Source organism: Populus trichocarpa, chromosome 15, assembly GCF_000002775.5.
Source record: "Populus trichocarpa isolate Nisqually-1 chromosome 15, P.trichocarpa_v4.1, whole genome shotgun sequence".
NCBI lineage: Eukaryota > Viridiplantae > Streptophyta > Magnoliopsida > Malpighiales > Salicaceae > Populus > Populus trichocarpa.
The window spans coordinates 11,620,725-11,647,865 of record NC_037299.2 but is presented as its reverse complement, the minus strand read 5'-3'; the positions used below and the strand labels follow the sequence as shown (position 1 = coordinate 11,647,865).

Here is a 27,141-nt window from a genome sequence, read left to right as displayed (position 1 = left end):
GTGTTTCATTTCAAGCCAATCAAAGTTTGACGTCTCATGTTCGTGATAGTAAGATAAAGTTTGTTGAGGATCAAATTCAGCCTTCCAAAATCTTCGGTAAATTATAGGTTTATGAGAGTTTAATTGTGATTATTTTTTAAAATATTTTTTATTTAAAAATTTATTAAAATGATATTTTTTTATTTTAAAAAAATTATTTTTAATATTAGTATATTAAAATGATTTAAAAATATTAAAAAAAATTAATTTGAAGTAAAAAAAATTAAAATTTTTCAAAAGTGTTTTTAAAATGTAAAAATAAATAGAAATCTTAGATATATTGTTAGTAAAGATGCTTCGAAAGTAGAGGGGCAAAACTTAAAATCTAATAATTTTAGGGCTTAAATTTATAATTATTCAAAAAAATAAAATAATAATTTTAATTTTTATACGGTCGAGGCCGCTGCCAACCACCCCTCTCTCCGTTCTTGTTTGGAGGGGTTTTTTTTTTATTTTCATCGGGACTCCTTGTTGAAGAATGTAAATCATACTTTTATCGTCCTCGTTTCTAAAGAGTCCTACTTGAATGTCATAATTGAAACTTCTTTCATCTTTTACGAGTGTGGTCGAAGTGTTTTAGTTCTTGGGCATTAATTTGATTGCCGATATTATTTGCTTTTGTTTTAATTATGATGATATATGAAAAAACTATATAATAATATTATTTTTTGGGCCTAATTTAATTGGGTGTCGGGTACACTTCACCTTGCCCGAATAAGATACCCATGCACTATCAGCTCCAGTCGAGTCCACCAACATCGAACAACCTGACCTTTGTCTGATCGATCAGATCTTCTTTCTCATTATTTTTACAGTGTTTTATACAATGTATATATCTTTATAAATATATAGGATATTTATATATATTTATATTAAATATCTTATAACTTAAATATTTATGAGATGTTAATATAAAATATATTAAAACTTTGATATTTCTTAAGATATTTATCTTAAAAAAATATATATAAACAAATTTATCTATAATTCATTTTTATAGAGCTCTAGCACAACACATGTCTAATACAATACTTAAACAAGGTTTAAGGAACATTTAAGTTTAAAGAATACCATTTATTCTCTTTACACACAAATACAACTCACTTTTCCTGTCACCGGTAAAAACACTATACTGATTTAAGCATTAGAGATGTTGAGCTCACAAAGTCCTCTAAGTCTGGTTTTATCAGCTCACGAAAAGCGCCTTCAATCCTTCTCCTGAGGATTTTTTCTAGTCTCATCATTGGCATCGTATGTGGAAATTGAACAAAAATACAGTTCATTTTGGTCTTTCAAAAGCTTGTTTCATGGCTAACAAAACCTCAACGCAACGACAACTATGTTTATAACTATGCCAACGCCGAGGCCAACAATTATGCCTATGAATGCACCTTACATGGGCCGGAAACAACTTTTATGACGGCTTGTACACACAAAAGCTAACATTACTCGTTTATAAATAATTCATTCCCCACTCCTGCAAGGTCAAGTCTTCCAAACTTACTTGTTTGCAAGACTTGCAAAGCTTTTATGATACATGAAAAAAATATACAATAATACTAATTATTGGGCTGATCCAATCGGGCTCCGAATAGGCTCCAGTTCATATTAAATAAATATGACTCATCTACTCTAGGCGGGCCTAGCCAGACCTACTATCATCAGACAAGTCGACCTTCATCTGGTTGACCCGCTTTTCTTTCTTATTATTTTTATGATGTTTTATATAATGTACATATTTTCATAAATACTTAGGATATTTATAAGATATTTAATATAAATATCTTATAAACGAGATACAAAAAGATATTGAGTTTTAGGTTTAAAGTGGATGGTGGGAGGTTTATCTTAAAAAAAAAATGTACTAGAAAATCATTATATTGTTAGTAATTTGTCTTTTATAGTTTATTGGAGAAGGTCTGATCAAGTTATTAGGTAGGGTGCGTCACCTTGTATTATCAAATCACCTATAAACACACGTAAATATAAAGTGGAATTGTTTGCTGGTCTCACCGAATTGCAATAGAGATAACAAGACAACTATTTTAAAAATTCTTTTATTCGATATAAACATATTAGATAAATTTCTTCGATATAATATTTATCTAATATAAATATATTGTATAAATTCCGTGAGTGTGATCCAATTAAAAATCAATCAAAATTCAGTTTTTTTTAGTTAAAATTATTTTTTTAATTATTTTAATGTGCTGATATTAAAAATAAAATTTAAAAAATAAAATAAAAAATATTATTTTGATGCATTTCTAAATGAAAAATACTTTGACAAACAATTTTTACCACACCTTCTTTTTGCGTGTTTTGAAATGTGGTAGCGATTACTTTTCAAAGTGTTTTTTACTATAAAATATATCAAAATAATGTTTTTTTTAAAAAATATTTTTGACATCAGCACATCAAAATAATATAAAAAATACCAAAAAATATTAATTTGAGGCAAATAAAATTTAATTTTTTTAAAAAACACTTTTATAGCAAAAAATATATTTTTAACATGTTTTCAATTAAAAGTATTCTTACAAAAATATCATATATCACTTTAACAAACACACTTAAGACTCAACCACACTCAACGTCTTGTCAAAGATAAAGAGCATGTTTAAAATTGTGATAGAGTTTGTTTTTAAAATATTTCTTTGTTTGGAAATGCATTAAAATAATACTTTTTTTTTCGATACCAACATATTAAAATAATATAACAATACATAAAAAATCAATTTAAAACTAAAAAAATCAATTTTTTTAAAAATACAGTTTAGCCGCACAAACAAACACTACCAAACCATTCATTTATATTTTTCTTTTCTCCTAGACTGAAGTTTGAATGCTGGTGGATAAAGAGATAATAAGTTTGTTTGAGAATATAATATATTAGTTTTTAATGTATTTTTAATTTTAAAAATATTTAAAAATATTTTTTTTATTTTTAATATCAGTACATTAAAATAATTAAAAATTACTAAAAATATTTAATTAATTTAAAAACAAATGTTTTTTTAAAATATGATTAAGGCTCCATTTGGGAACACGGTTGAAACCACGTTCTCTCAAATTTTAAAATTATTTTTTTTATTAAAAATTATTTTTTTATATTTTCAAATTGTTTTAATGTGCTTATCTCAAAAATAATTTTTTAAAAATAAAAAAATATTATTTTAAAATATTTTTAAATAAAAAACAATTTAAACCATAACTACTATCGTAATTCTAAACATGTCAAATTCCACGATACCAAGCAAATGCAGCATATCCCTTTGCCATCAACCAGACGGCTAGTACCATCAGGTCAGATGGTGATGTTGCCTCATGAGAAATTGATCTCCTGTTCATAGCCTTATCCAATAAACAAGAGACAAAAGATTTTTTATTTATTTGATTCAACCATGTTTTAAAAAATTTAAAATTTAAAATTTAAAATTTTTATAATTTAAAATTAATTTTTTTTATATTTTCAATCAGTCTAATATATTTATCAAAAATAAATTTTTTAAAATTTAAAAAAAATTATTTTAATATATTTTAAAAAAACTTTTAAAAATAATTTCCTCTGCACTCCCAGTGTTCCGAAGCCAGCCAGCTGACAAAAGAAAAGGCTATCACAATTGTAAACGGGTGGGCCACACTTCTCCCGTCCAGCCTTCCAGCACCCCGTCCAATCCAAATCTGACGGTCACGATTCAACACCGCCAAAAGTCTATCTAAACCTTACCTTTCCAAGACTGAACGTCAACATAAGCAATAACAAAAAAAGAAAAAACAAAGAAAAAAACCCAAGTCTCCGCCTCTGCTTAGCGCGCGCACGCTAGCACTCTCCACATCCCACGTGTATGCATGCGGGAAACAACCACCAAAAACCTTAACCGTAACTTTCATGCCAGTTGCATGCATAAAAAGCCAACCCATCATAAATTCCCCCGAACTCCGCTCAACGACTATTTAAACTACAGAATCATATTGTAATTGAGAGTTGACCGTTGTTTTTAACACATACACCAAAGAATGATAACCTCACCCCACCCATAATCATCTTTTCAAGAGTTTTTCCCTTTTTTGCCTCTCATAGGTTAAAAATTCCAATTATCTTCGCATGAAATAAAAAATACATGTTCTGGAGTCAAAGGTAAAGTCTTACCAAAGAAAAAAAGAAAAAGAAATAAATTAGGAGTCAAAAAATCAAATACAATAACCTAACAAATTAGCCAAAAGACAAAACCCAAGTCTATGTTGCCTAACTTGCCTTGTATTATTATGAGGGAAATTTGCTAGCAGTGCGTTATCAAATTTTTTTATTTTTATTTTTTAAAATTTTTATTTTTATATTTTAAAATAGTTTTGATTTACTAATATTAATAATAATATTTTTTTAAAATATAATTTTAAATAAATTAAACTTTTTAAATAACCGCTACCACAGAAAATACAGGGACGCTTTACTTCTTTGCGAAGAACCAAACCAAACTGCTATGCTAAGTTGCTGCTAACCTGCCCCGGAAACAAGTACTCATGAGTTGCTATCTTACGCTGCAAAACTACACACGGCTTTGGTGCACCAAACCAAACACAGGGAAGAAAGAGGAGATACGTTATTTACTGGATAAACTACAATCTAATCCCTATAGATTCAACTATGATCACTTTGGTTCCTGTAGTCTTAAAGTCTCCATCATTGATTCAGAAAAGATGTTAATAAGTCTTAAGCAAAAGAGAACTAAAGCTCCAAATAGAAAATAAAACCCTAACATGTATTCGATCGCCTTTGAAGCCATTTTTTTTTAATAATATATACGAATTTGTTGCTATAATCATTATTTATTTAATACATATTATTTAGTTGGGGATTGAGTGAAATAAATTGAATAACCTTAAAAAAAATCCATCCGAGAGCATACTTTTTATTTCTATTCCATCCCTGTTTTAAGAAAAATTTAAAAATTAAAACCGTATTTAAAAATATGATTGCGGTTACTTTTCAAAATATTTTTCACTAGGAAATATATCAAAATAATATTTTTTATTTTTAAAAATTATTTTTGACATCAACACATCAAAATAATTTGAAAACATAAAAAAATAATTTAAAGTAAAAAAAATAATTTTTTTTTAAAATACTTTTGAAACACAAAAACAAATAGGATCAACAAGAAAAAATATCTTTTTTTCATTTTCTCGTTTTTCCCTTATCTTTCCCTTTTGAATTTCTTTACATGTAATTATATCACAAAAAATATCAAAAACTAAAAATTTATTAAAAAAGGAAACTTTCATTAGTTTTCCTTGACTATTTTATGGAAAATACCCAAATTATTTTATTAATTCTTGTTTAGAATATGATTGATATTGAAATATTTCAAAAACATAAATGCCCAAAATGAAATATTACAAAATATTAGGGATTAAAATATATTCTTAACCTCAAAACTTTACTGCTACTTACTCTCCAAAAATGAAAACAAAAATGATTGTTTTTTCCTTATAATAATAAATTAACAATTCAGCATTGAAGGTCTTGCCTCTCAATTAGCTAAAACAAAGCTACGTGAGGGGAAGAGAGAGACAAGCACACAAACAAAAAAAGAAAAGAAAAGAAATCATGGTTTCCACAAGAAGTGGATCTCTTTCTGCTAAGAGATCTTCTTCAGATGACAATAATAACAGTAATAGCAAGAGATCTTCTCCCTCTGAGGATAATAATAATCATAATCATAATCATAATAATAAGCCACCATCACCCAAACGTCTTAAGGTAAAAAAGAAGAAAAAATTGAAAGATTTTTTTGGTGTTGTTATGGAAAAAGTTTTTGATTTGTTTCTCTGGATTTCAGGGAGAGAATGGTGGAGTTACGGAGAAACAGATGCCGACGACGGAAAATTCTAAGGAATCGAGTCCACCGGAGGAGGATCCCGACGACCATGGACCTGGAGATGCTCCGACTAATGGTTGTGGTGGTGGAGGCGCTTTGATTTCGGGGAAAGGTCAAGAGACGGTGACGTCGGCGGTGGCTGTTGTCACACCGATCGCTGAAGGTAGTTTACTTTCATTTTTTTTCAATCGAGTGTTAAGCTTTGTACTAAATTTTGGATTTTATGAATGTGTGAAATTTGAATTTTAAGTGTTGTTTGGTTGATTTTTTTTCTGGATTTGATTACAAGGTTCTACTCCGGTTGTACTGGAGAAGCCAAGGAGTTCGTTTTCCACTTGGAGTTTATATCATAAACAAAATTCAGGTTTCGAAACGCCTTGGTGTAAGCTGCTGTCACAGTCTGCTCAGGTAGTTCGATTTGCGATTATTTTTGACTAAATTGTATCAATTGTGTGTGTGTGTGTTTAACGTTGAAATTGAGAATTTATGTGCAAAACGTTTGATTTTGAAGTTTGACTAGAAATGTTGATTGTGTTTGGATTGCAGAATCAGAACATAAAAATCTGCAAGTCGAGCTATTTGATTGGTTCAACCAAACAATGCGATTCTCTGTTGAAGGATCATGCAATGGGCACGATTCAATGCAAGATTAAACACACACAGGTATTGGTTATGTGTTAAGGTATTTTGTAGGATGTTTTGGCAAATGCAGTGTGCATGTTTGTTATCTGGAGGGTTTTGGATTAGTACATTAAAGTGGTGTTTTGTTCATTTAATAGTTCTTGTGGAGGTGAACTCCTGAATATGTATATGCAGTTTGAGTACTCATTGTTTGTGGACATGACCAGCGTGAGGGAGGTGCTGTTGCTGTGCTAGAAACCTCAGGGAGCAAGGGTACGGTGCAAGTAAATGGGACAGCTGTCAAAAGGATCTGTGTGCTTAATTCAGGAGATGAGGTTGCCTTTGGTGTGCTGGGGAATCATGCCTTTGTATCCTTTACTTCATTTTAGTGGTTCAATCTTTCTTGCTTGTGGATTCTCTTAGCCCACTTACCTTCCGTCCCATCTTGTTCTTTTGTTTGCAATCGTTAGACAATAGACTTCGTTGTTTCATTGTCACCTGATAATTTCCTTAATATCTGTCGAAAATAGATTTTTCAGCAACTTTTGACTGAGGTTGCAGTTAAGAGTGCTGAGGTTCATAGTAGTATGGGAAAACTTTTGCAACTCGAAAGGAGGTCAGGAGATCCATCAGCTGTTGCTGGGGCATCAATATTAGCATCCCTTTCAAGCTTGAGGCCAGATTTATCATGCCGGAAGTCTCCAGGACAGACTACCAGTAAAATACACCATGGTAGTGATGTGCCCGCACAGTCTGTCATTCATGATGGTTCGGAGGTCGAGCTTGATGGCATGGAAGGCAATTCAACTCCAAATTTAGGGAGTGATAAAGCTGCTGAAGTTGGAGCAATCGACCATAATCTTTCTCATGATTGCAGCCAGGACTCTGGCACAGAGGCAGGCAATGTAAAAATCTCTGGGATGAATGATTTGATAGGGCCTTTCTTCAGGATGTTAGCTCGAACATCTAGTTATAAACAAAAATTGAGCAAAAATATCTGTAAACAGGTATTGGAAGAAAGGAACGAGTGGACGAAGGATTCACAACTGGCATCGACCTCAGGTATGTCATTGCGATGTGCAGCATTCAAAGACGACTTTCATGCTGGAATTCTTGATGGCCAAAACATAGAAGTTTCATTCGATAATTTCCCTTACTATTTAAGGTATAATTTTCTCTTGCTATCTTTAGTGTACAATTTCATGTTATTTCTGGCAGTATTCCAGCTGGCAATTTTTTTTCTCCATTTCTTAGATTCCTGTTATGACTTAATGTTAAAACTTCTATTGTCATACTTTCTACTTGCATAGCACAACATGTGAATAGGGTTGTTGTTGCTAGCCGTCAGAGAGAAATGATTGCACGGTATCTGGCTGTTTTATGTGCATTTAGACTGTCTATTCTCCTGATGTTAGAATGTGATTCTGATTTGAGTGTTGAAAACTGGAAAGCTGTGGTTTTAGCTCAGCTTGGTGCTGCATTTGTATGTGATTCTGATTTGAGTGTTGAAAACTGGAAAGCTGTGGTTTTAGCTCAGCTTGGTGCTGCATTTGTTTTAGGCATGACTCTTAATGCTCATATGCCATCGGCTTTTATTGATCACTATTGACACTATTGCAAAAGTCTGCTAATGGAGTATTCCTTATTCATGTCCTATTTGTTAATATAATTCCATACCAATGATTGTTTATTATGGAAATTCATGGTAGAACTGAAAGGGTGAAAAAACCAATTCCCTCATTGTTAGATGGCTTAGAAACCCAAGGTCTCACAAGTAAACTGCCAAGAAAATGATGGATCTATCCATGGAGCTGTGTAATTTGGGGGATAGAGCATATATGAAATCAGTATATATGTTAAGACTAGAATTTGAGATCTGGAATGTCTCATAGTGAAAGGAAGGGATGGTAGTTGTGGGAATGAGAAGAACCAAGTAAACATGAATAGATCCATGGACATTTTATGATTAGGATGTCTGGAACTAAGAGAAGCTAAGTATAATGTTAAACAGGGATGCTATTTCTTTTTGAGTGGGGACCCTACTTTTGAGCTTGATAAACCTGATGAAATAAAGTAACAAAGAAACAAAGTAATGAAATAAACAAACAGATCCCACACTTGTATCCAGCTTGAATATTTATCCCTGTAAACCTGGGTATTGGGTTTGAAAAAGTTGAATATTTGGACAAGTACCTTGTTCAGACACTGGTACTAAGAATACCTTGCACAAACAATCCCTTAGAGGAAAGGCCAATCGAAAGGGATGGTCTGATCAGACATGTACACCAATATGGTGGAATTATGTGAGAGTTGTGGAGGTGAATTTTGTTCCTGTTACACCACGAGGTGGGCATCCTTTGTGAAAGGAGCATTTGTTCGACTTACCACGCACAATTTGTTTTTTAGGGCTATATTATACAGCAACTTATTGCATGCATTGCACAGATCTCCCTGCCTGTGGTCATGGGTCATGTGATATGGATGGTTTAAATTGCACAAAGCAAAAGTTCCACATTTTCTCGTTATCCAGAGCTGTATGACCTTTACGATGCTGTGACTGTTATGGCTGTATTTATCCTTCATTTCTGTGTTCTGCAAAATGTTTTGCTATGCGTTGTATAAAAATAAACAATGCAATACATGCGTGCATGCGATTCTGATTCAATGGCGATTACCACCTTGCATGTAATTTTGTGTCGATGATTATTTTACCTTGGATATCTGGTACTGCCAATAAATTTTGTAATCTGAATCAAGTGGGAAGACACATTGCTCATTTGAGCACGCAAATCTTTTAGCAGGAATTAGAAATGGTATATTTGTTTATTTATTTGCACGTTGATGATCTCGCATTTGTCATCTTTCTTCTGCAGTGAGAATACAAAAAATGTGCTAATTGCAGCTTCATTTATACACCTGAAGCACAGAAAACATGCAAAATATACCTCAGAACTAACTACAGTCAATCCACGGATTTTGCTTTCTGGTCCCACAGGTGTGTGGCTATTTTACTTCCATTGTTATGTTTTAGAGTTTGTAAAGGTTAACTTTTGTAAGAGATGAAATGCTAACTTGATTTCTCTCTCTTTTGAATGCTATTTGTAGGATCTGAGATATATCAAGAGATGTTGGCAAAAGCACTTGCCAATTACTTCGGTGCTAAATTGCTCGTATTTGATAGTCATTCATTTTTGGGTGTAAGCTAAAACTCATCTGCTTGACTATTATAGCTCTCTATCTGTAGTTTATGAAGACTAATCAGTGATTGAATCTTCAATTGTGAATATGTAGGGTTTGTCTTCTAAGGAAGCTAAGCTTATGAAGGATGGATTTAATGCAGAAAAATCCTGCACTTGTTCTAAACAAAGTCCTGTGACCACAGATGCATCGAAGAGTGTGATTTTATCAGCCAGTGAAGCAGACACACCTTGCTCTTTAAATGCACCTACTAATCTAGAATCTCAAACAAAGATGGAAGACACCCTGCCTTCTTCTTCAGGTGTAGGAGCATCGAGGAATCTCTTGTTTAAAAAAGGTATTTAAGCTATCGCAAGAGAGGCCTTCTAGCTGGCCCTCCACTCTTCTTTCACATTCTAGATCTTTTGATTTTTATTGAACTCTGATGTAGCAAGATGCTCCAAATATTAACATGTAGGTGATAGAGTGAAATTCACAAGCTCATCTTCTAGTGGCTTATATCAAACAGCATCATCATCAAGGTACAGTCAGTGTGAACAGTTCCTTCATCCTTTTCTTCTCTGTTATTGCTTTGATCAATTGCTTTGTGGTGTCTTGAATGTGAACTGCCCTGATATTCAAGCAGTTCAGTACTTCTCCTGATCAATTTATAATGCTTCCCTAACCATTTATTTCTCGTATACCAAATTTGCAATTATTGGTCCTTGATGGCATCTTCTTCTCATTCAAATACTATTGAAACTGACATTTTGGTCAGATGATAGAATTCATAGATAAAAAAAAAGGAGGGTTTGGGGATAAACATTTTGTTATTTGTGGTGCCATAGATATTTCGTGTTGGGTGGAGGTTTGTTATTGTGCACTTGATGTGGATGGAGAGAAATTTTAGAGTTCTCAAGAATGGTTTTATATTTAAGCTGCTAATATGGCATTGAATAGTTATTTGGTGTCCTGGCTTTGGAATTTTCAGAAGATCTTTTCTTAGCTGTGATATTCTTCAGGGTTGGCAAACTCTTTATTTCAATTTTCTGCATTTTGCAGCAGACATTATTCTTTTTCTTTCTTCTTTTCTCTTTTCTTGTGACGTCTTCCATTTTGCAGTAGGCATTATTCCTTTTCTTGTGGTTTGTGTTCTTTCTTGATAAAATTTTAGTCGTCCTAGAAGAAAGGACAATTTACCTTTGCATAACTAAATAAACAGCCCCACATACTTGTTGGATAACTGGAGCAGCCCCAATAGCCGGCTTAATTAGGAGCTGTGTTTGAGATAAAATGGACAGATAAAGAAGCTTTGAGGATGGTTCTGTTCAGTTGTTTGAAGTTTATAATTCACTTAACAAGTTACTCTTACTTCATGGATGCCCAAAACACATGCACTGACAAAATTGATAAGAAATTGATCTTGAATTGAATTCACTTTTGACTGAGACTAGAGATGATATTGGATGATTACAACATTAACATGAACCCTAATTGACTAGGAGTTGAATTGTTAAGAAATAAAAGAGTGTATATTTGAAGAACAAAAGAAGTGCATATTTGAGAGAGCTTTAATACTTTTTTTGGAGTTGTATTATGTTAAGGCTCAGATTGGTTGTAAATATTCATGATCAAGAATGGCTATAGCAAGCTGTTATAAAAGCAAGGCTCATGTAAATGCAAACATGGCTAAGCGTATCCAGTTTTGGTAAATTGGAGCTATATTATATCTAGTGTTTCAGATCAGCATTCCCTTTGGAATACAGAAGAACCAGCATGTAGAAAAAAGAAAAGAAAAGAAAAGAAGGAAACTAAAAGAAAAAAGACGGAAAAGGGAGAAACAGCATTATCGTTTATGGGTGAGAGAGGCAAAAGGAAAGGTATAACCTGATTAACATGTTGGCAGCTTAACCCTCGCTCCCCCTTTGTGTGGTGTTGTCTCCTTGGTGATTGATCTTCACTTGTTTTACTGAGATAGGAAACTCATCATATCCTTTTGTATTTATTATCTTTCCTGGTCATAGTTTTCCTCTGTCATCCTTGTATTCTCAACTTTTTTGTTGTTGATGAAGCATGATGTTTAACAATTGATCTCCTGTTAACTCTTGATATAGGGGCCCACCTTATGGGACTCGTGGAAAAGTTGTGTTACTTTTTGAGGACAATCCTTTGTCAAAAATTGGTGTGAGGTTTGACAAACCAATACATGATGGTGTTGATCTTGGAGATGTTTGTGAGGGAGGTCATGGATATTTCTGCAATGGTATGTTGAACTGGGTCATAAACATTGTCATGTGCATAGACTTGATAAATGGTTCTATCTTTTCTTCCTTTTTCAACTCTTAAGTAATTGAAAATGTCCTTTGCTTTCTCTCCAGTTGCTGATCTTCGTTTGGAGAACACTGCTGTGGAAGATTTGGACAAGTTACTCATTAACACATTGTTTGAGGTAGCAATCATTTAGTTATTAAGTAATTGAACTCATTTTGTTCTGGCATGTTATATCCCATTTCATTGTCTTATAAACCTTATTGACTCTTTCTTCAGGCTGTTCACAGCGAGAGCAGAAATTCTCCTTTCATTTTGTTTATGAAAGATGCAGAGAAATCTATTATAGGGAATTCTGATTCATATTCTACATTCAAAAGCAGACTTGAAAAACTTCCTGATAATGTTGTAGTAATCGGTTCACACACGCAAAATGACAATCGGAAAGAAAAGGTAATGTTAATGCAAATATTTATTTACTTGTTTTATTTTTTGCATGCCTGAAATTTCATCTGTATAAAGATTAAAGGTGCTGAGTCTAAATTCCTGTTTGAATTACTGGTGTTGTTTGTTGAAGTGCAAAGATGAAGTTGAGGCATCTGTGTCTTATGTTCCTCTGTTTTTAAATAAAGTCAATAAACATGAGGTTGCTATAGAAATTAGAAAGTTTATACCACATTGTTTATATGCATGTTTTTTTTGTATTTTTGTATCATGCATGAGCTGAGGGCTTCCTTCTGATGTCATAACTTTTATGGGTTGACCACTGTTACCTGCAATGTGGAGTGGTATGCAGTTTGCTAGTCCCCATCCCCCTCCTGCCCCATCTCGTGGTGCGAGGGGGATAGGCTTAGTAGGGTCACTATTTCAGGCCGTGGTTCATTTCTACGTGGTCGTACATAGAAGTATTTATTAATATTCTTTTAATTATTAAACATTAGATTGTTTTATTAAGATAATCACGCCATGTGTACTTTCAAATTCAATCAGTATTGTATGGGTGCCTGTAGATTACAACTTCCAAACAAGATACTATCCACCCTTGGCTCCTTAAAATAGCATACAGATTATCCCCTCCACAAAAGCTTCTCCAGGCACAAGACCATTTTTTTTAAGGCAACAAATTGAAAAGTCCAAACTAAATATTCATCTTTTCAGATTCCCATTAATAATAGATTTTTTCAAATATGAATATTTCCCTTCTTGTATAGGTTTTACACTTTTACTGCTATATTTAGACTCAAATACTTGTAAATCTATCATAAAGTCTAAAGAAAAAGCAGGTCGCCAGTTTTCGCAATCGGGATTTGGTTTGACAATAACTTAGATAAAAACAAATTTCAGAGTGTGAATAAAGTTTATAAACATGGATCACTTGTTCATTTTAAAAGTCATGGATTCAAATGGGAATGATAGTGCTTTGATGGGTGCCCTTGTTAACTAAAATTGAGTCTGATACTAGCTTTTATGGGTGATGAAAGGCCTGTTATCAATAACAATGATGAGCCAATACTGGTTAATGGAGATTCATATGTTTGGCAAGTACATTGAGGTCATTATGCATCTCTAAAATATGTTTGGAAATTGTTAGTTGTTTCAATTCAACTCTACGAAGCCTTAGACCCACTTAGCTACACAGACTATTCGTCCAATTTAAGGTGCTATCGAGGCAATGCGTGTAATTCTTTGAGCTTAGCTCCATATCATAACAGGTGGAGGAAATGGCATGTTGCATCTGACAAAGATTGACACGTCTAGGTCCTAGGAGTTATAGGTATCACAGTCTAATCCTTAGCCAGGATCCCTTTATTTTTTTTAAAAGAACAAATAATTGGTAGCTCACTATATGTTTAGTCAATTTCGTGGTGTTAGTTATGGACTTTAGGGGAACCTTGTAAAATTTGAGCTTATGTGTTGCACAGGAAAGGATTTTTCTTCCAATCTTGCATTGTATTATTTATGGTCCTGCTATACAAATCTTGTCATTTATTTACGCTACAGTGTTTTCTTCCCTTGCAGCCACATCCTGGTGGTCTTCTTTTCACAAAATTTGGCAGCAATCAGACCGCTCTGCTTGACTTGGCTTTTCCAGTGAGTCTATCTTTCCCCCTCTCCCCCACTCTGTTTTCTATTTTTCTTTAAAGTTGCAACAAGTATTCCTTCTCCCTCTCAACTTTTCATTCTTTAATTGTATTCACAGTATGTATGGTTCTTTTACTTATGTGGGAAAAGGGAAATTTTCATCTTCTATGCAAAGTAAATTAGTAATGCCTCTTGAAAGTTATTTTGGTGCTTTTCTATGCTCCTGAGTGGTATGCTGAAAAAAAAAGGTGCTTGCAGGTTTATTTTTTTCTGTGGATGATTGACATTATCGAAAATTCATTCTTGTTGGCTTTGGTGTAGGTTTGTTCGAAATAGCAGTCTTAAGCAATAAGCATCATCAATATATTCCATTTATATCAAGCTAAAATAATTTTCATGTTTGCTAAAAAAAAGGTTTAATGTCTAGGCCATGCTATAGTACTTCACCGATTTTTTTAATATGAAAAATTTCTTGGTAAAAAAGGAAAATGCAATTGGAGTGAATTTTTTATGCTTCTATCAGCCTTCCTGGGACATTTTTATATCGGGAGGGGGCATTGAGTCAGTTTAGAGTCCTTTTCATTTTAGTACTGGTTTCCAGATGTCTAGTGGAAAGGGATGGAAATTTTAAACTTCTTTTTCTAGGAAGTAAATGTATCATTTGTATAACATTTCCTGTATGAAGTTCTCTCTTTTCCTCCCTTTGTCTCTCTCTATATCTCTCACACAGAAGCATATATGTGGCCAATTGATGGTAAGTAATTATATTGTGACTGATCTATACTGTTGATTTTCTGATGATTGATTTTGGCGCCTTTGATATTTTCAGGATAGTTTTGGAAGACTTGGTGACAGGGGGAAAGAAGTGCCAAAGGCAACAAAACTTCTGACTAAGCTCTTTCCAAACAAAGTAGCTATTCATATGCCACAGGTCTGTGTGGTGGTTGCAATTTTTTTCTTTATTTTATTAGATCAAAATTTTATGTGCAGTTTCTTAAGGAAGCTTGTTAATTGATGCAGGATGAAGCGCTTCTAGCATCTTGGAAGCATCAGTTGGGTCAAGATTCTGAAACTCTTAAAATGAAGGGGAATCTAAATAACCTGTGCACTGTGAGATATCCATCCCCATACCATTGTTTGCAGCTGCTTTGTTTTGTTTATTGATCAACATTTTTAGCTTCAGTTTCTGTGGCTGATTTTTACTTGACTGTGCCTCATTTGACAAGATAACTCAGGTGTTTGTATATAATAGACTAGTCAGTGATTCATGCATGCAAGTGTTATCCATCTGTGTTATTATATAATTCACTGTTGCATGAGATGCTTGCTTGAACCTTGTGGTGCATTTTAGTCCCTAAGATAACCATCAGCCTTCAGTAGATATATCAATCCTGTCTTTTGGGGAAAAAAGCTAGAGTGATAGTCTTGTCGTGCTTTCCATGTTGATTTTCAGGTCAAACAGTTGAACACGGAGTTTGTGAAGATTGTTTTCAACTGTTCATTGTCTTCTAGTTTTCAAGTTCATATGTCTGAACACTATATCCTAGCTTTGGCTTTAAAGTATGTCTGGGAGGGTGGAAAGTGGGATGGAAGAAATCAGGGGGCAGGAAATGAGGGATTGAAGTTACTTTATGATCTTTTTGAGAAGAAGAGAAGGTTAAGGTCAAGAAAAGTTAACCTATAGCCTACCAAAAACCAAAATCTTGAAAGTGGAGAGGATGTGTGAGGGAAAATGAGTAAACATTCTCATTTTCCCGCACAATAAATTTTCTTTAACACAAAAGGAAGGATAACAAATATGTTTCTTTTCACTTCAATTTCCTTCAATCTCTGTTCCTCCAAACATAATTTTTCTCTCCACAACTTCCCTCCTCTTCTATCCTTGTCTTGAGAAGGTGGTATGGCGTTTTGCCTGTCCCGTGAGAGATGTCTAGGTGGAATGAAGGCAAATTATTGATGCCATGGTAGTAGTCAATAAACTTGGATATTTGTATAGGTGAGTGGTGGATTGTGTGATAAGGTTGATATGGAGAATTCTTAGGAGAATGGAGTTTGATGATAGCTGGAGGAAATGGATTATGAGGTTTTATTGTATACTACTCAAAGGTCAGACAAAGTGACGTGGTATTCTATATTAGTCACTGTAGATGGGTAATAATATCCTATTGGTGGCTACATTACAGACTCACTTGCAGAACATTTTTCAAGGAAAATTATTAGGCAGCTATATGCTTTGCTCGTTTCACTTGATTTCAGTTATGATTTCTCTCCTCATTTGTAGTCTCTTTTTTCCTGTTCTTTGTTCCATCGCAACACGTAGTATTTCTCTAAGAAAGTTCTTATGCATCCAATGCATGGCCTGAAGTCATCTAGTTTTTGTGTTCTAAAAAGTTGTGATTTTAAAAGTTTTTTGTTTGTATCGGAAGTTTCTGCTTTCTCATATATTGAGAAAGGAGGACATGGAGCTGCCTTTTTTTATTGTGATAAATGTTAACTCATATATGCTATTTTGCTCCCTTTCTTCTTTGTAATGTTCTATTTTTGTGTTCCTGAATGATATTTTTGAAGGGTAAACTAGTGCGTTCAATCTGGACAAGGATTAAACAGTAAATTTTCGATGAAATTAAACCTTTTCTTTCACAACCATCTAATTTCTGTGCTTGTAAAGAACTATGATGGATGTTGAAATGGCGGTGCATGGTTAAGAAGTAAGGCTTTTGGAGATGGAATCTCTCTAATTGCGTGCCATTTCATATATAGGTTTTGGGCCGGTGTGGAATGGAATGTGAAGGACTGGAGACATTATGCATCAAGGATCAAACACTTACAAATGAAAGTAAGTCTTATATTTACCACATTGCAATGTTAACAATTTCCAGTGATCTTTCCAAAAACTCATGTTTTGGTGTGCATTGCAGGTGCAGAGAAGGTAGTTGGGTGGGGACTGAGTCATCATCTAATGCAGAATTCTGAAGCTAATGCTGATGCTGATGCGGATGCAAAGCTTGTTTTGTCTAGTGAGAGGTAATTGATAGTTTTTCTTGTATCATTCTCCTGACTCCATGTATTGGTTACTGTGTTGATTACATGTTTGTAATACTGTTTTGCAATTCTGGCAGCATACAGCATGGGATTGGAATCTTGCATGCTATCCAAAATGAATCTAAAAGCTTGAAGAAGTCACTGAAGGTGATATGTAGATTCACTTGCAGATACTACACCGAACAAGTTTATTCATATGCACCAATTTTTTGAAGCCCGGGGCTATAAATAGCTACCTAATTTCCTATTTGGGAAGGTTTCATGAGCTGATCTCCATAGTGAATTTTTTTTTGGTCTCAATCAGGATGTCCTGACTGAAAATGAATTTGAGAAAAGGCTTTTAGGTGATGTCATTCCGCCTAATGACATTGGAGTTACATTTGATGATATCGGAGCTCTTGAGAATGTCAAGGACACCTTGAAAGAGTTGGTGATGCTTCCTTTACAAAGGCCAGAACTTTTCTGCAAGGGACAATTAACCAAGGTCTCTTCATACCTCTGTATTCAGTGAAACTAGTTATTTCATTTAAAGGAACTTTGATATTTGTTTTTAAGTAATAGGATTAGACTGTGATATGTATATGAAGAAAGGCATATATGCTCACGGTGATCTTCCGTGTGCAGCCTTGCAAGGGCATACTTTTATTTGGACCTCCTGGAACTGGAAAGACTATGCTAGCAAAGGCAGTGGCAACTGAAGCTGGGGCCAATTTCATCAACATCTCAATGTCCAGCATCACATCCAAGGTTAAGAGTATAGCATGCTTTATTCAATTTCTATGTGGAGTTTATTTTCTGATCCAAAAACTCATTTTAATCTCATATGCTACAGTGGTTTGGTGAGGGTGAGAAGTATGTCAAAGCTGTATTCTCGCTAGCCAGTAAAATTGCCCCCAGTGTTATCTTTGTTGATGAGGCAAGCTTCATATAACTCTTTCAGCATTTTGCACATGTTTTTTTTCCTTTGAAATATGAAATCAAGTATTTTTCTGTGGTTTGGCTGTGTTGTATAGGTTGACAGCATGTTGGGAAGGAGGGAAAATCCGGGGGAGCATGAGGCCATGCGGAAGATGAAAAATGAATTTATGGTGAATTGGGATGGTCTACGAACAAAAGATACAGAACGAGTTCTTGTACTTGCAGCTACTAATAGGCCTTTTGACCTTGATGAGGCTGTCATTAGAAGGTTGCCACGAAGGTGATTTTTTATTTTTATTTTTTTCACAACAAGCTTACTAGTTCAGATTTAGAGAACTTGCATCTTGTGTGTGAGTCCATTTGGCATATGATAAATTTTGTACCTTCAAGCTTGTGCTTTTCTAATGCAATTCATTTTCATGTACTTAAACAGATTGATGGTAAATTTGCCTGACACTCCAAATAGAGCGAAGATACTCCAAGTCATTTTAGCGAAAGAAGATTTGTCTCCTGATGTTGATTTTGATGCAGTTGCTAGTATGACTGATGGATATTCTGGAAGTGACCTCAAGGTCCTAGCTTTTTTGTTCTTTCCCTTAACAAGTTGATATGTGAAATGATTTTTTGTCAAGCTTGGTGGTTGTCTTACACATCTACACATGTTATATGGCAGAACCTATGTGTAGCTGCTGCTCACCGACCAATTAAAGAGATATTGGAAAAGGAAAAGAAGGTCTGTCTTTTTCTTCGTCATCAAAGATCTGTTAGGTTAAATTCGATGCATTTACATTTATGTTCTCCCTGAAATTATTGTAGGAATGCCCTTTTCTCCTGTTCCATACACCTCCATTTAAGACTCTGTAATGTGTTCTTATAAAAAAAAAGAAAAAAAAGGTGTCCAGTGTATTTATATAACCACATTTTCTCATAAAGTGCCCATGAATATACGGTCCTCAAATTAAGTTTCAACGAGGCAAGTACAATATGGATACCAGATAAAAATATGGATACCAGATAAAATGATCTGTTGTCAGTTAGGTTGAATGAAAATTTGCTTTGGTGGTTCGAGTATTGGGTTTTACTGCTGCTGGCCAGATGCATTTCTAGTTTTATTAGCAGAATTATATTGTTCTAGGATTATTTGGTCCATGATCGAGCATGCACAATTGATTATAGGAACGGGCTGCAGCTCTAGTAGAAGGTAAACCTGCCCCAGCATTAAGCAGGAGTTCTGATGTCCGGCCCCTAAACATGGTTGACTTCAAAGACGCTCATGAACGGGTAAAAACGATGACCAAATTTTATCGACTGCTTTTTTTTGTTAATCTGCCTGATTGTGTTATTATGATATTTTCCCTGTATTTAAACAGGTATGTGCGAGTGTTTCATCGGAGTCGGTAAACATGACAGAGCTCCTACAATGGAATGAACTGTATGGCGAAGGCGGCTCTAGAAGAAAGAAGGCTCTTAGCTATTTTATGTAAATTTTCCTTTGTACAAAAGCTTCCCATCTTCTTTTAATTTTTTGTCCCTCCTAAAGTGGGTTCTCAAGGAATTTTGCCGCTCTCAATTAGGACCGGTAGAGTAGCCATTTTGCCTGTAAGGTGAAGTATAGGTTTTGCTAGATCATGTTTTTTCTCTTACCTCAACTTTGTGGGGATGGGATGGGTGGTATAAAGGGCGTGAAGCTACCCCCACCCCTGTTAACAACTGAAATAGAGAAAGAGTAGAAAAATAAAAGACTTTGTCAATAGATTGCATCATTTACGTGCATTTTAATTAATTTCTCAAGATCCTGAAGTTATGAAGTTAATGATTAGGTAAATCTCTAGTAGTTCTAAGGTTTGTGGTATTCGAATTAGTGATTTCTAGAGAGCAAATCCAGAACTTGATTAATTGAGCTATAGTGAATATTATAGTAAAGTGACATGGCTTGATATTGATTTTAACAAAATACTGATTAGACGATAATTAGTTCAACAAAATATTGAAAGCATGGACCTTGGCATCTTGTCTCTTTTGCTATCCTCCGAACTCTTATGGCTCTTTGATAGAAAAGCACACATTTCTGACGATCAATCACAACTTTCTCTAGCATAATGGCCATTTCAACCAAGAAAAGAGAATCTCAAACTTAATTTTGTGTCTAGCAAAACCAATTACTTCCACCATCTTGAGACTTTGATATGAAAAACTCAATTTTTCATATGTATGCATGACACTGACCTTCAGAGTAAGTTTGTGCAAGCAATGGGATGCCCTAATTAGGGGAGGGGGATCTATGTCAAGCATACTCTCATGGGATTTTGCAAACGTTGTAATTGGCAGATGCTTTGGCTTGGTTACTTCAGGAATATTTGGGAACTCCTTGTTTTTTTGCGATGACAAATTTTAGAGAAATCAGAACCCATAAATCTAAAAATGTACTAGAAATACTCCTAAAGATCACTAGTTCGAGTTTCATAAACCTCAAGACCACTGGAGGCTTACATGATCATTAACTTCAGGGTTTGTGGGATTAGTCGAGGTACGTTCAAGCTGGCCCGGACATCCAAGTTAATAGAAAAAAGTACTAGAAACACGCACAAACCAAGGATTTGATTGATACATACAGTGTGAAAAGACAACTCAAGGGTTTTTAGCTGACAGAAATAACTTAAAAGCAAGAAAGATAGACATGCGTGCGCGGGTAGTCAAGGTCCAAACTTTTTTTTTTTTAAAAAAATATTTGTTATAGATATAGTAACACATCAGCTAACCATTTTTTTTTTAAAAAAAAAGATCACGTCATCTAGATTAGTAGACGACATGTTGACTCTAGTTTCCTTGCTAGCCACCTCAAGTGGCTAAAAGTTAGATGTTGACTTCTTGGACCAAAAAACATGCCCTGGATGTCTCCTTAAACCTATTTTGGGTTTAAATTATCCAAGAATTTGAAAAAAAAAAAGGAAAAATCAACTTAAATTTTTAAAAACTTTCCTGGGGCCTCATCTATCTTTTCGAGAAAGATAAAGACTAAAAAACACTCTAATAAAACTCTTTTCAATCATCTCAACCACCTCATGTGTATAAAAAATCGTGTTTCCAATTCTTTAAACAAAAAAAAAACTATTTTCAACCTTAAAATACCAAAAAAACACCTTAAAAAACCTATTATGGGTTTAAATTAGCAAAAAATATGTCAAAAAGAAAAAATCAACTCGAAAACCTTTTTGAGACTCGATGTACTTTATTAAAAATGCTATCATCTTCTAAGCATTTTTTCTATACTAGAAAAAATTTGATTAGATGCGTAATATAGCGCTCGCCACCTTTATAGTTAATATTTAATTAATAACATTTTTAAAAGTATCACGTAATATTAAGTTACGAGGAATTTGCAATCATCTCATTTATCACAGCAAGAAGAAAAAATCTATTCTATTTAGGAACTACATTGATAATAAATACATAGTTGGAGGATTAAGTTTAGGTTTTCTGCAAAATAAACGAACGCCCACCTCTCTCTCTCTCTCTCTCTCTCGCTACATAAATAGCCAAAACAAACCATATCACACGAAATTTCTCCCTCTCTACGTGCATCCAAAATGGCAGTGGATCCGATCCAAACACCACCACCGCCACCTCCAAGATCCAATGCCTATCTCTTCTCGGACCCACTAGATTCCCACCCGTTATGGTTCAAACCGGACCTTTTCCTCTCTCCAAATTTTGACTCCGACTCTTACATTTCGGAGCTCCGAACTTTTGTCCCCTTCGACACTCTCCGATCGGAACTCCAAGCACACTTAACTTCCCTAAACCACGAATTAATCGATTTAATCAACCGTGATTACGCGGATTTTGTTAATTTAAGTACCAAACTTGTTGATGTGGACTCTGCTGTCGTTCGGATGCGGGCTCCGTTATTGGAGCTCCGAGAGAAGATTGAAGGGTTTAGAGGGAGTGTGGAGTCGTCTCTTGTGGCTTTGAAGAACGGATTGGAGCAGAGATCGGAGGCGGCGGCCACTAGAGAGGTTTTGGAGTTGCTGTTGGATACGTTTCATGTTGTTTCTAAGGTATAAGGTCGTTTTGTTTGATTGGATTCCGTTGTTTTGGAAATACTGTCTAATGTACTAGATCTAACTACAATTTGTGTAGAATTGGAGTGTCGTTTTGAGAATGAGTGCGTTTTGTAGAGTGGAAAGATGCTAGATCTTAGAAGCATGTAGAATTGGAATTGATAATTAAAGGGTCTGTTTTGCTTATTAGGTTTTTCAACATGCTGAATTGTTGTTTCATTTTTTTAGTAATTCCCAGTTGTATATTTTGACGAGTGCAGGTTGAGAAATTGATAAAGGAGCTACCTAGTGTTCCTGCTGATTGGTCGAATGGAGATGTGAATTTGGCGGAAAAGAATGTTGTGAGCAATGGCAGCATTGAGAATGTCACGAATGTGAGAGAGACTCAAAGCATGCTTTTGGAGAGAATTGCCAGCGAGATGAATCGACTTAAGTTCTACATTGCTCATGCACAGGTCTGTTTTGCTCATTCTTATGTTTTGTTTTTTTGCTTGTAGAAGCAAACGTTATACAATTCATAAAATGTATTTAAGTCAGTAATATTTTCGTTGGAGGTTGTACAATTTGTGCTCATGTCTTTTCTCTGTTATGCCAGTACAGAACCTCCCTTTCATTCAGAACATGGAGAAGAGGATTCAAAGTGCGAGCCTATTGTTGGACGCAAGTTTGGGACATTGTTTTGTAGATGGGCTGGAGCACCGGGATGAAAGTGTAATCTATAATTGTTTACGTGCATATGCTGCTATTGATAACACTAGCAGCGCAGAAGAAATCTTCCGCACGACTGTTGTGGCTCCATTAGTACAGAAGATCATTCCACATGGACCATCAGGAGTGGCTGTTGGGGCATCTGGAGATGGACTTGAAAATGATTATCAAGAAATCAAGACATGTATCAACAAGGACTGTAAATTCCTTTTGGAAATATCTTCTGCAGGTATTTTCTATATCTATTTTATCACTTTTACCCCTACAACCTGGTGAAGCCTCGTTTTAATTATCTGGCCTGTCATAAAAAACATTAATGTTTGTAGCTTTGTTTTGGGCTTGGAGTTGAGTTATCAATCCTTGTCAACATCTTTCTCTTGTAGTGCCTCTGGTCCAAGCTGCATTACTTCTTACCATAGTCACTGGTCTCAATTGCATGGAAGGCCAAGTTGTCCGAGTTTGTGTCATTTTTTTGGTGTTAACTCTTCCCCTGCAATCACCCTGTTTAACTTGCATGTTCTAGGTACATGCTTGTTCAACGAACAGTTATTTTTACATCAAGCATTGAAGTTGCTGAGCCCCTGATGAATAATTTCTATTTACTTGTATACTTGCAATTTATCCTGCTCTTATTTTGGTGTATATACTTTTTTCATAACTTTTACCCCCTTCATCCTGAAGACATCACATAAATATACTCACTCTGAATGCAACTTATTGTTTTTTTTTTCCTGTTCAGAAAATTCGGGGTTGCATGTTTTTGACTTCTTGGCTAATTCAATTCTGAAAGAGGTTCTCTCTGCAATTCAAAAGGGAAAACCGGGTGCTTTTTCCCCTGGAAGACCAACTGAATTCTTGATAAATTACAAATCAAGTCTAGACTTCTTGGCTCATCTTGAAGGTAGCACATGACACTTTTTTTTTCCCACTTAGTTCTGTTTTATATTACTCCCTTAGGATTAAGAAAGTTGCAGGCTGATATGATTATACTGTTTGATTATTCGAAAATATATGATGTTCATTGTACTTATAACGTCCAATTGTCATGCAAGGCTATTGTCCATCCAGATCTTCTGTTACTAAATTTCGAGCTGAAGCCATCTACAATGAGTTCATGAAGCAATGGAATGTTGGGGTTTATTTCTCTTTGAGGTATGCAGCATAACTTTTTGAAGTTGTCTTTCAAAGTTTATTTTGAGCCAACTTTGCTGTTGGTCTAAATTCATTTTGTGCACTAGTACATCCTATCACGAGGCTGATCTTGCATCTGATTAAGACAGGTTCCAGGAAATAGCTGGTGCTCTGGAATCTGCACTTGCAGCAACCAGTCTTATTCCAGTTCACAATTCACATTCTGGCCATTGGAATTCCCAAGATTTAACATTAAAACAAAGTATCACTCTTTTGGAGAGCCTGAGATCTTGCTGGAGAGAAGATGTTCTCATTTTCTCATGTGCTGACAAGTTTCTTCGCTTAACATTGCAGCTTCTTTCAAGGTCAGTTTGATTGAGAATGGACGAGTCCATTCAGATGATGTATCAATGATTGACTGCTGTTATATGTTTGACTGAATACTTTTCTTTTTTTAATATTTTTGAAAGAATATCTATAATCATTTTGCTGAGTAACTACTCACAAATGTTTTGCAGATTCTCAAATTGGTTGTCTTCTGGTCTGGATGCTCGTAAGACGGGTAATACCAGCTCCAACTCTGGATATGAATGGGCAGCTTCAGCTGTTCCCAGTGATTTTCTCTATGTAAGTGTCATGTCATGATTCTACTATTTGTCTTTTTTGTGACATGAATATGAAACTTGAAATATCAGAAGAATGTTGTATTCCAAAGGTCTTGATGTCTCATAGATTTACACACCCTACTCCGATCCATTTTGCAGTCTAGTGCAAACCTGGCTGATGCAAACCATCCCTTGTACATGTACACATATAAAGCTTGGCCTTGCTCTCAAGTGAGACATATAATTTGCATTAAGTGAGACATGAAGTTAGACTTGCTCTATGTGAACCATCATCCCGCAACTGAAACTTTATTTTTCACATTACTTGAAGAATGATGCTAAAGAGAGTAACTTCTTTACCTAGTTTATTTTACCAGCTAATGAAGCAACCTGCACCATATTATATTATATTATAACTATTTATTGTGATGATAGCTAGTGTGTATGAAATGTTTTAATTGTCTTGTTACTGTGATTTAGAAAACATTCCTATATAATAGTTGCCACATTTATTAGCTGTATTAATGTCACATGCATGTGCTTAACCAGTATTTTTATAGAGGTTCTTTGATTTGCAGATTATTCATGATATAAATTGTCTGGTCACAGAGGTTTGTGGAGGTTACCTTGATGATGTACTTCAGCTTCTATCTTCATGTTCCATCGACATACTTGATCTAGTAAAACAAAGCATTTTACAAGGTGGGAAGTCATTAAATGGTTTGACACCTCTAGTTATCAATGCAATCACAGAGTCACTGGTTGATGAGGCTGTTAAGGTGAGCTGTAATTGGGATTGACTTTGTTTGAGAATGCTTGGCTTCCTTCTGCCTTGAATCTTTTCTAGATGTAATATTTCCATAAAAGTTCTTCATTACTGGTAATTCAACATATTGAAACATTATTCCTGGCTCAGTTCAATTAGTGTTTTGAATATTTAGTAACAAAGTTTTTTGCACAGGGCTTGAAAGATGTGAAGGCAATTGCTACGACTTTCAGGATGACTAATAAGCCTATTCCTACCAGACATTCACTCTACGTATCAGGATTGTTAACTCCGTTAAAGAAGGTATATATAATCTTCTTTGCTTGTAACTGTTGTATTACCCTTTAAATAGCACTCCTTAGATGTGGCTGGTAAACTCATTAGTCTGTTTGACCTCCTTCCATACTGTCTAAGTATATGTGCATGGTTGACCATGGACACAACACTCCCACTGAATTAATAATCATGCACATGCAAATGCTTGCTTGGCTCAGTTGCTCATCACTAATGATCATTACAAGGTAGTACCTGATCTTTCAAGGCTTGATAAACTCATTCACTTTTTATTCGAAGAAAAAAATTCAATTACTTTCACTAATGTTGACTTATAGATCTAATGCCGTTAAAGTACTTAATATTTTGATTTCTGCTCTTGTATAATTCTTCAGTCATTACATATCCTGCCTTGACTCCTCTTTTTTTTAAGGCTCTGGCTCCAGCCTTCCATAGATGTAGGCATGTAGCTTGTCCTATGTCAATATATTTTAACATGAGCTTCAAACATACTGATATAATCATGGATTAGTTTTATTATAAACTTTGCATTGACCCCATGACTTTGCTTCTAGGATTTTCTGGATACTGAGAAACATAGCCCATATTTGACTAAGGAGACTATGAATGAGTTACGGCATGGTGCTGCTACTGCAATTACTGGTCGTTATTATGACATGGTTGCTGAAATCGTCAGTGTGGTTAGTGTCTGAATTAAATTATTTTTTCTGACTCGGCCTTTATTTTGAAATTCCCGACTTTAATATGTTTGTTTGTCATGCTCAGGCTAGGAAGACAGAATCTTCACTCCAGAGATTAAAGAAGGGTGCCCAAAGACGAACTGGAGTAAGCTCAGATGTCTCAGACCCCACTGTATCTGATACTGACAAGCTATGTATGCAATATTTCCTTGATATTCAGGTGAGCATTGTCCATTGTCTTTAACCCAAAGTCACACACCTGTAAGCACAAGTATGCATACAGCCAGGCACTTCCACACACATAGAGGAACAGTTGGTGTCTGTTTTGGAAATAAAATGGTCTTGCTCTATTGGACTTATGTGTATGTAATTTACCAGGAGTATGGACGCAACCTCTCCACCCTCGGGGTTGATGCAAAAGAAATTCCAGCTTATCAATCCTTGTGGCAATGTGTCGCTCCTCTAGATAGACAAAATGTGATAAATTTGTGAGAGTTGGCATTGCTTGCTAGCAGTCTCTCACCCCTACTTTCATTTATCAGTTCAATATACAAATATATTCTGTAAATTGAGTTCAGAGTGAAGTGCATTTTGTTTTTTGGTTTTACTCCATAAAAATATCCTAGGCTCTCGGACATTCATTGCTAGGTTTTTTATCCCCTTCTTTTTTTGAGATAATTTTGTACTAGCAACTTTGATTTCTTACGTAGTGTTTAATGATGCAATTCTAATATCATGGTTAATTCTCTTCATCAACTCCACTACCATCTTATATACAGTCAAAATTATTGTGCTTTACTAGGTGGCGACGGCCATTTTGTGCCCGACATTTGGTCATCTTTGACTTCTAGGAGGGTTTTCCCTTTT

The 27,141-nt window shown here is 34.8% G+C and overlaps 2 protein-coding genes across 3 annotated transcripts; both read left to right on the top strand.

The window, feature by feature from the left end:
- Positions 1 to 5,555: 5,555 nt before the first annotated feature.
- Positions 5,556 to 19,792, top strand: LOC7454703 (uncharacterized). 2 transcript variants are annotated; one of them, XM_002322207.4, is made up of 28 exons: positions 5,557 to 5,803; positions 5,883 to 6,084; positions 6,211 to 6,329; positions 6,468 to 6,584; positions 6,770 to 6,910; positions 7,073 to 7,447; positions 7,550 to 7,707; positions 9,416 to 9,537; positions 9,648 to 9,739; positions 9,834 to 10,077; positions 10,198 to 10,261; positions 11,834 to 11,982; positions 12,098 to 12,168; positions 12,267 to 12,440; positions 14,007 to 14,078; positions 14,899 to 15,000; positions 15,090 to 15,179; positions 16,830 to 16,905; positions 16,988 to 17,093; positions 17,189 to 17,258; positions 17,416 to 17,595; positions 17,736 to 17,858; positions 17,944 to 18,027; positions 18,125 to 18,309; positions 18,463 to 18,601; positions 18,703 to 18,762; positions 19,206 to 19,310; positions 19,400 to 19,792. In XM_002322207.4, exons 1-28 carry the CDS (start codon positions 5,651 to 5,653, stop codon positions 19,511 to 19,513), a joined length of 3,687 nt encoding a protein of 1,228 aa, XP_002322243.2. In that variant the 5' UTR covers positions 5,557 to 5,650; the 3' UTR covers positions 19,514 to 19,792. The 2 variants fall into 2 exon arrangements, with proteins under 2 accessions (XP_024442428.1, XP_002322243.2); XM_024586660.2 differs by having other exon boundaries at positions 5,556 to 5,803; positions 7,073 to 7,707.
- A 1,747-nt stretch (positions 19,793 to 21,539) lies between these two features.
- LOC7463119 (conserved oligomeric Golgi complex subunit 2) lies at positions 21,540 to 27,026 on the top strand. Its single transcript, XM_002322206.4, has 12 exons — positions 21,540 to 22,087; positions 22,351 to 22,545; positions 22,691 to 23,027; positions 23,538 to 23,699; positions 23,851 to 23,950; positions 24,079 to 24,294; positions 24,448 to 24,556; positions 25,113 to 25,313; positions 25,496 to 25,603; positions 26,149 to 26,274; positions 26,360 to 26,494; positions 26,653 to 27,026. The coding sequence occupies exons 1-12, from the start codon at positions 21,617 to 21,619 to the stop codon at positions 26,764 to 26,766; spliced, it is 2,274 nt and encodes a 757-aa protein (XP_002322242.1). The 5' UTR covers positions 21,540 to 21,616; the 3' UTR covers positions 26,767 to 27,026.
- The last annotated feature ends 115 nt before the right edge of the window (positions 27,027 to 27,141 follow it).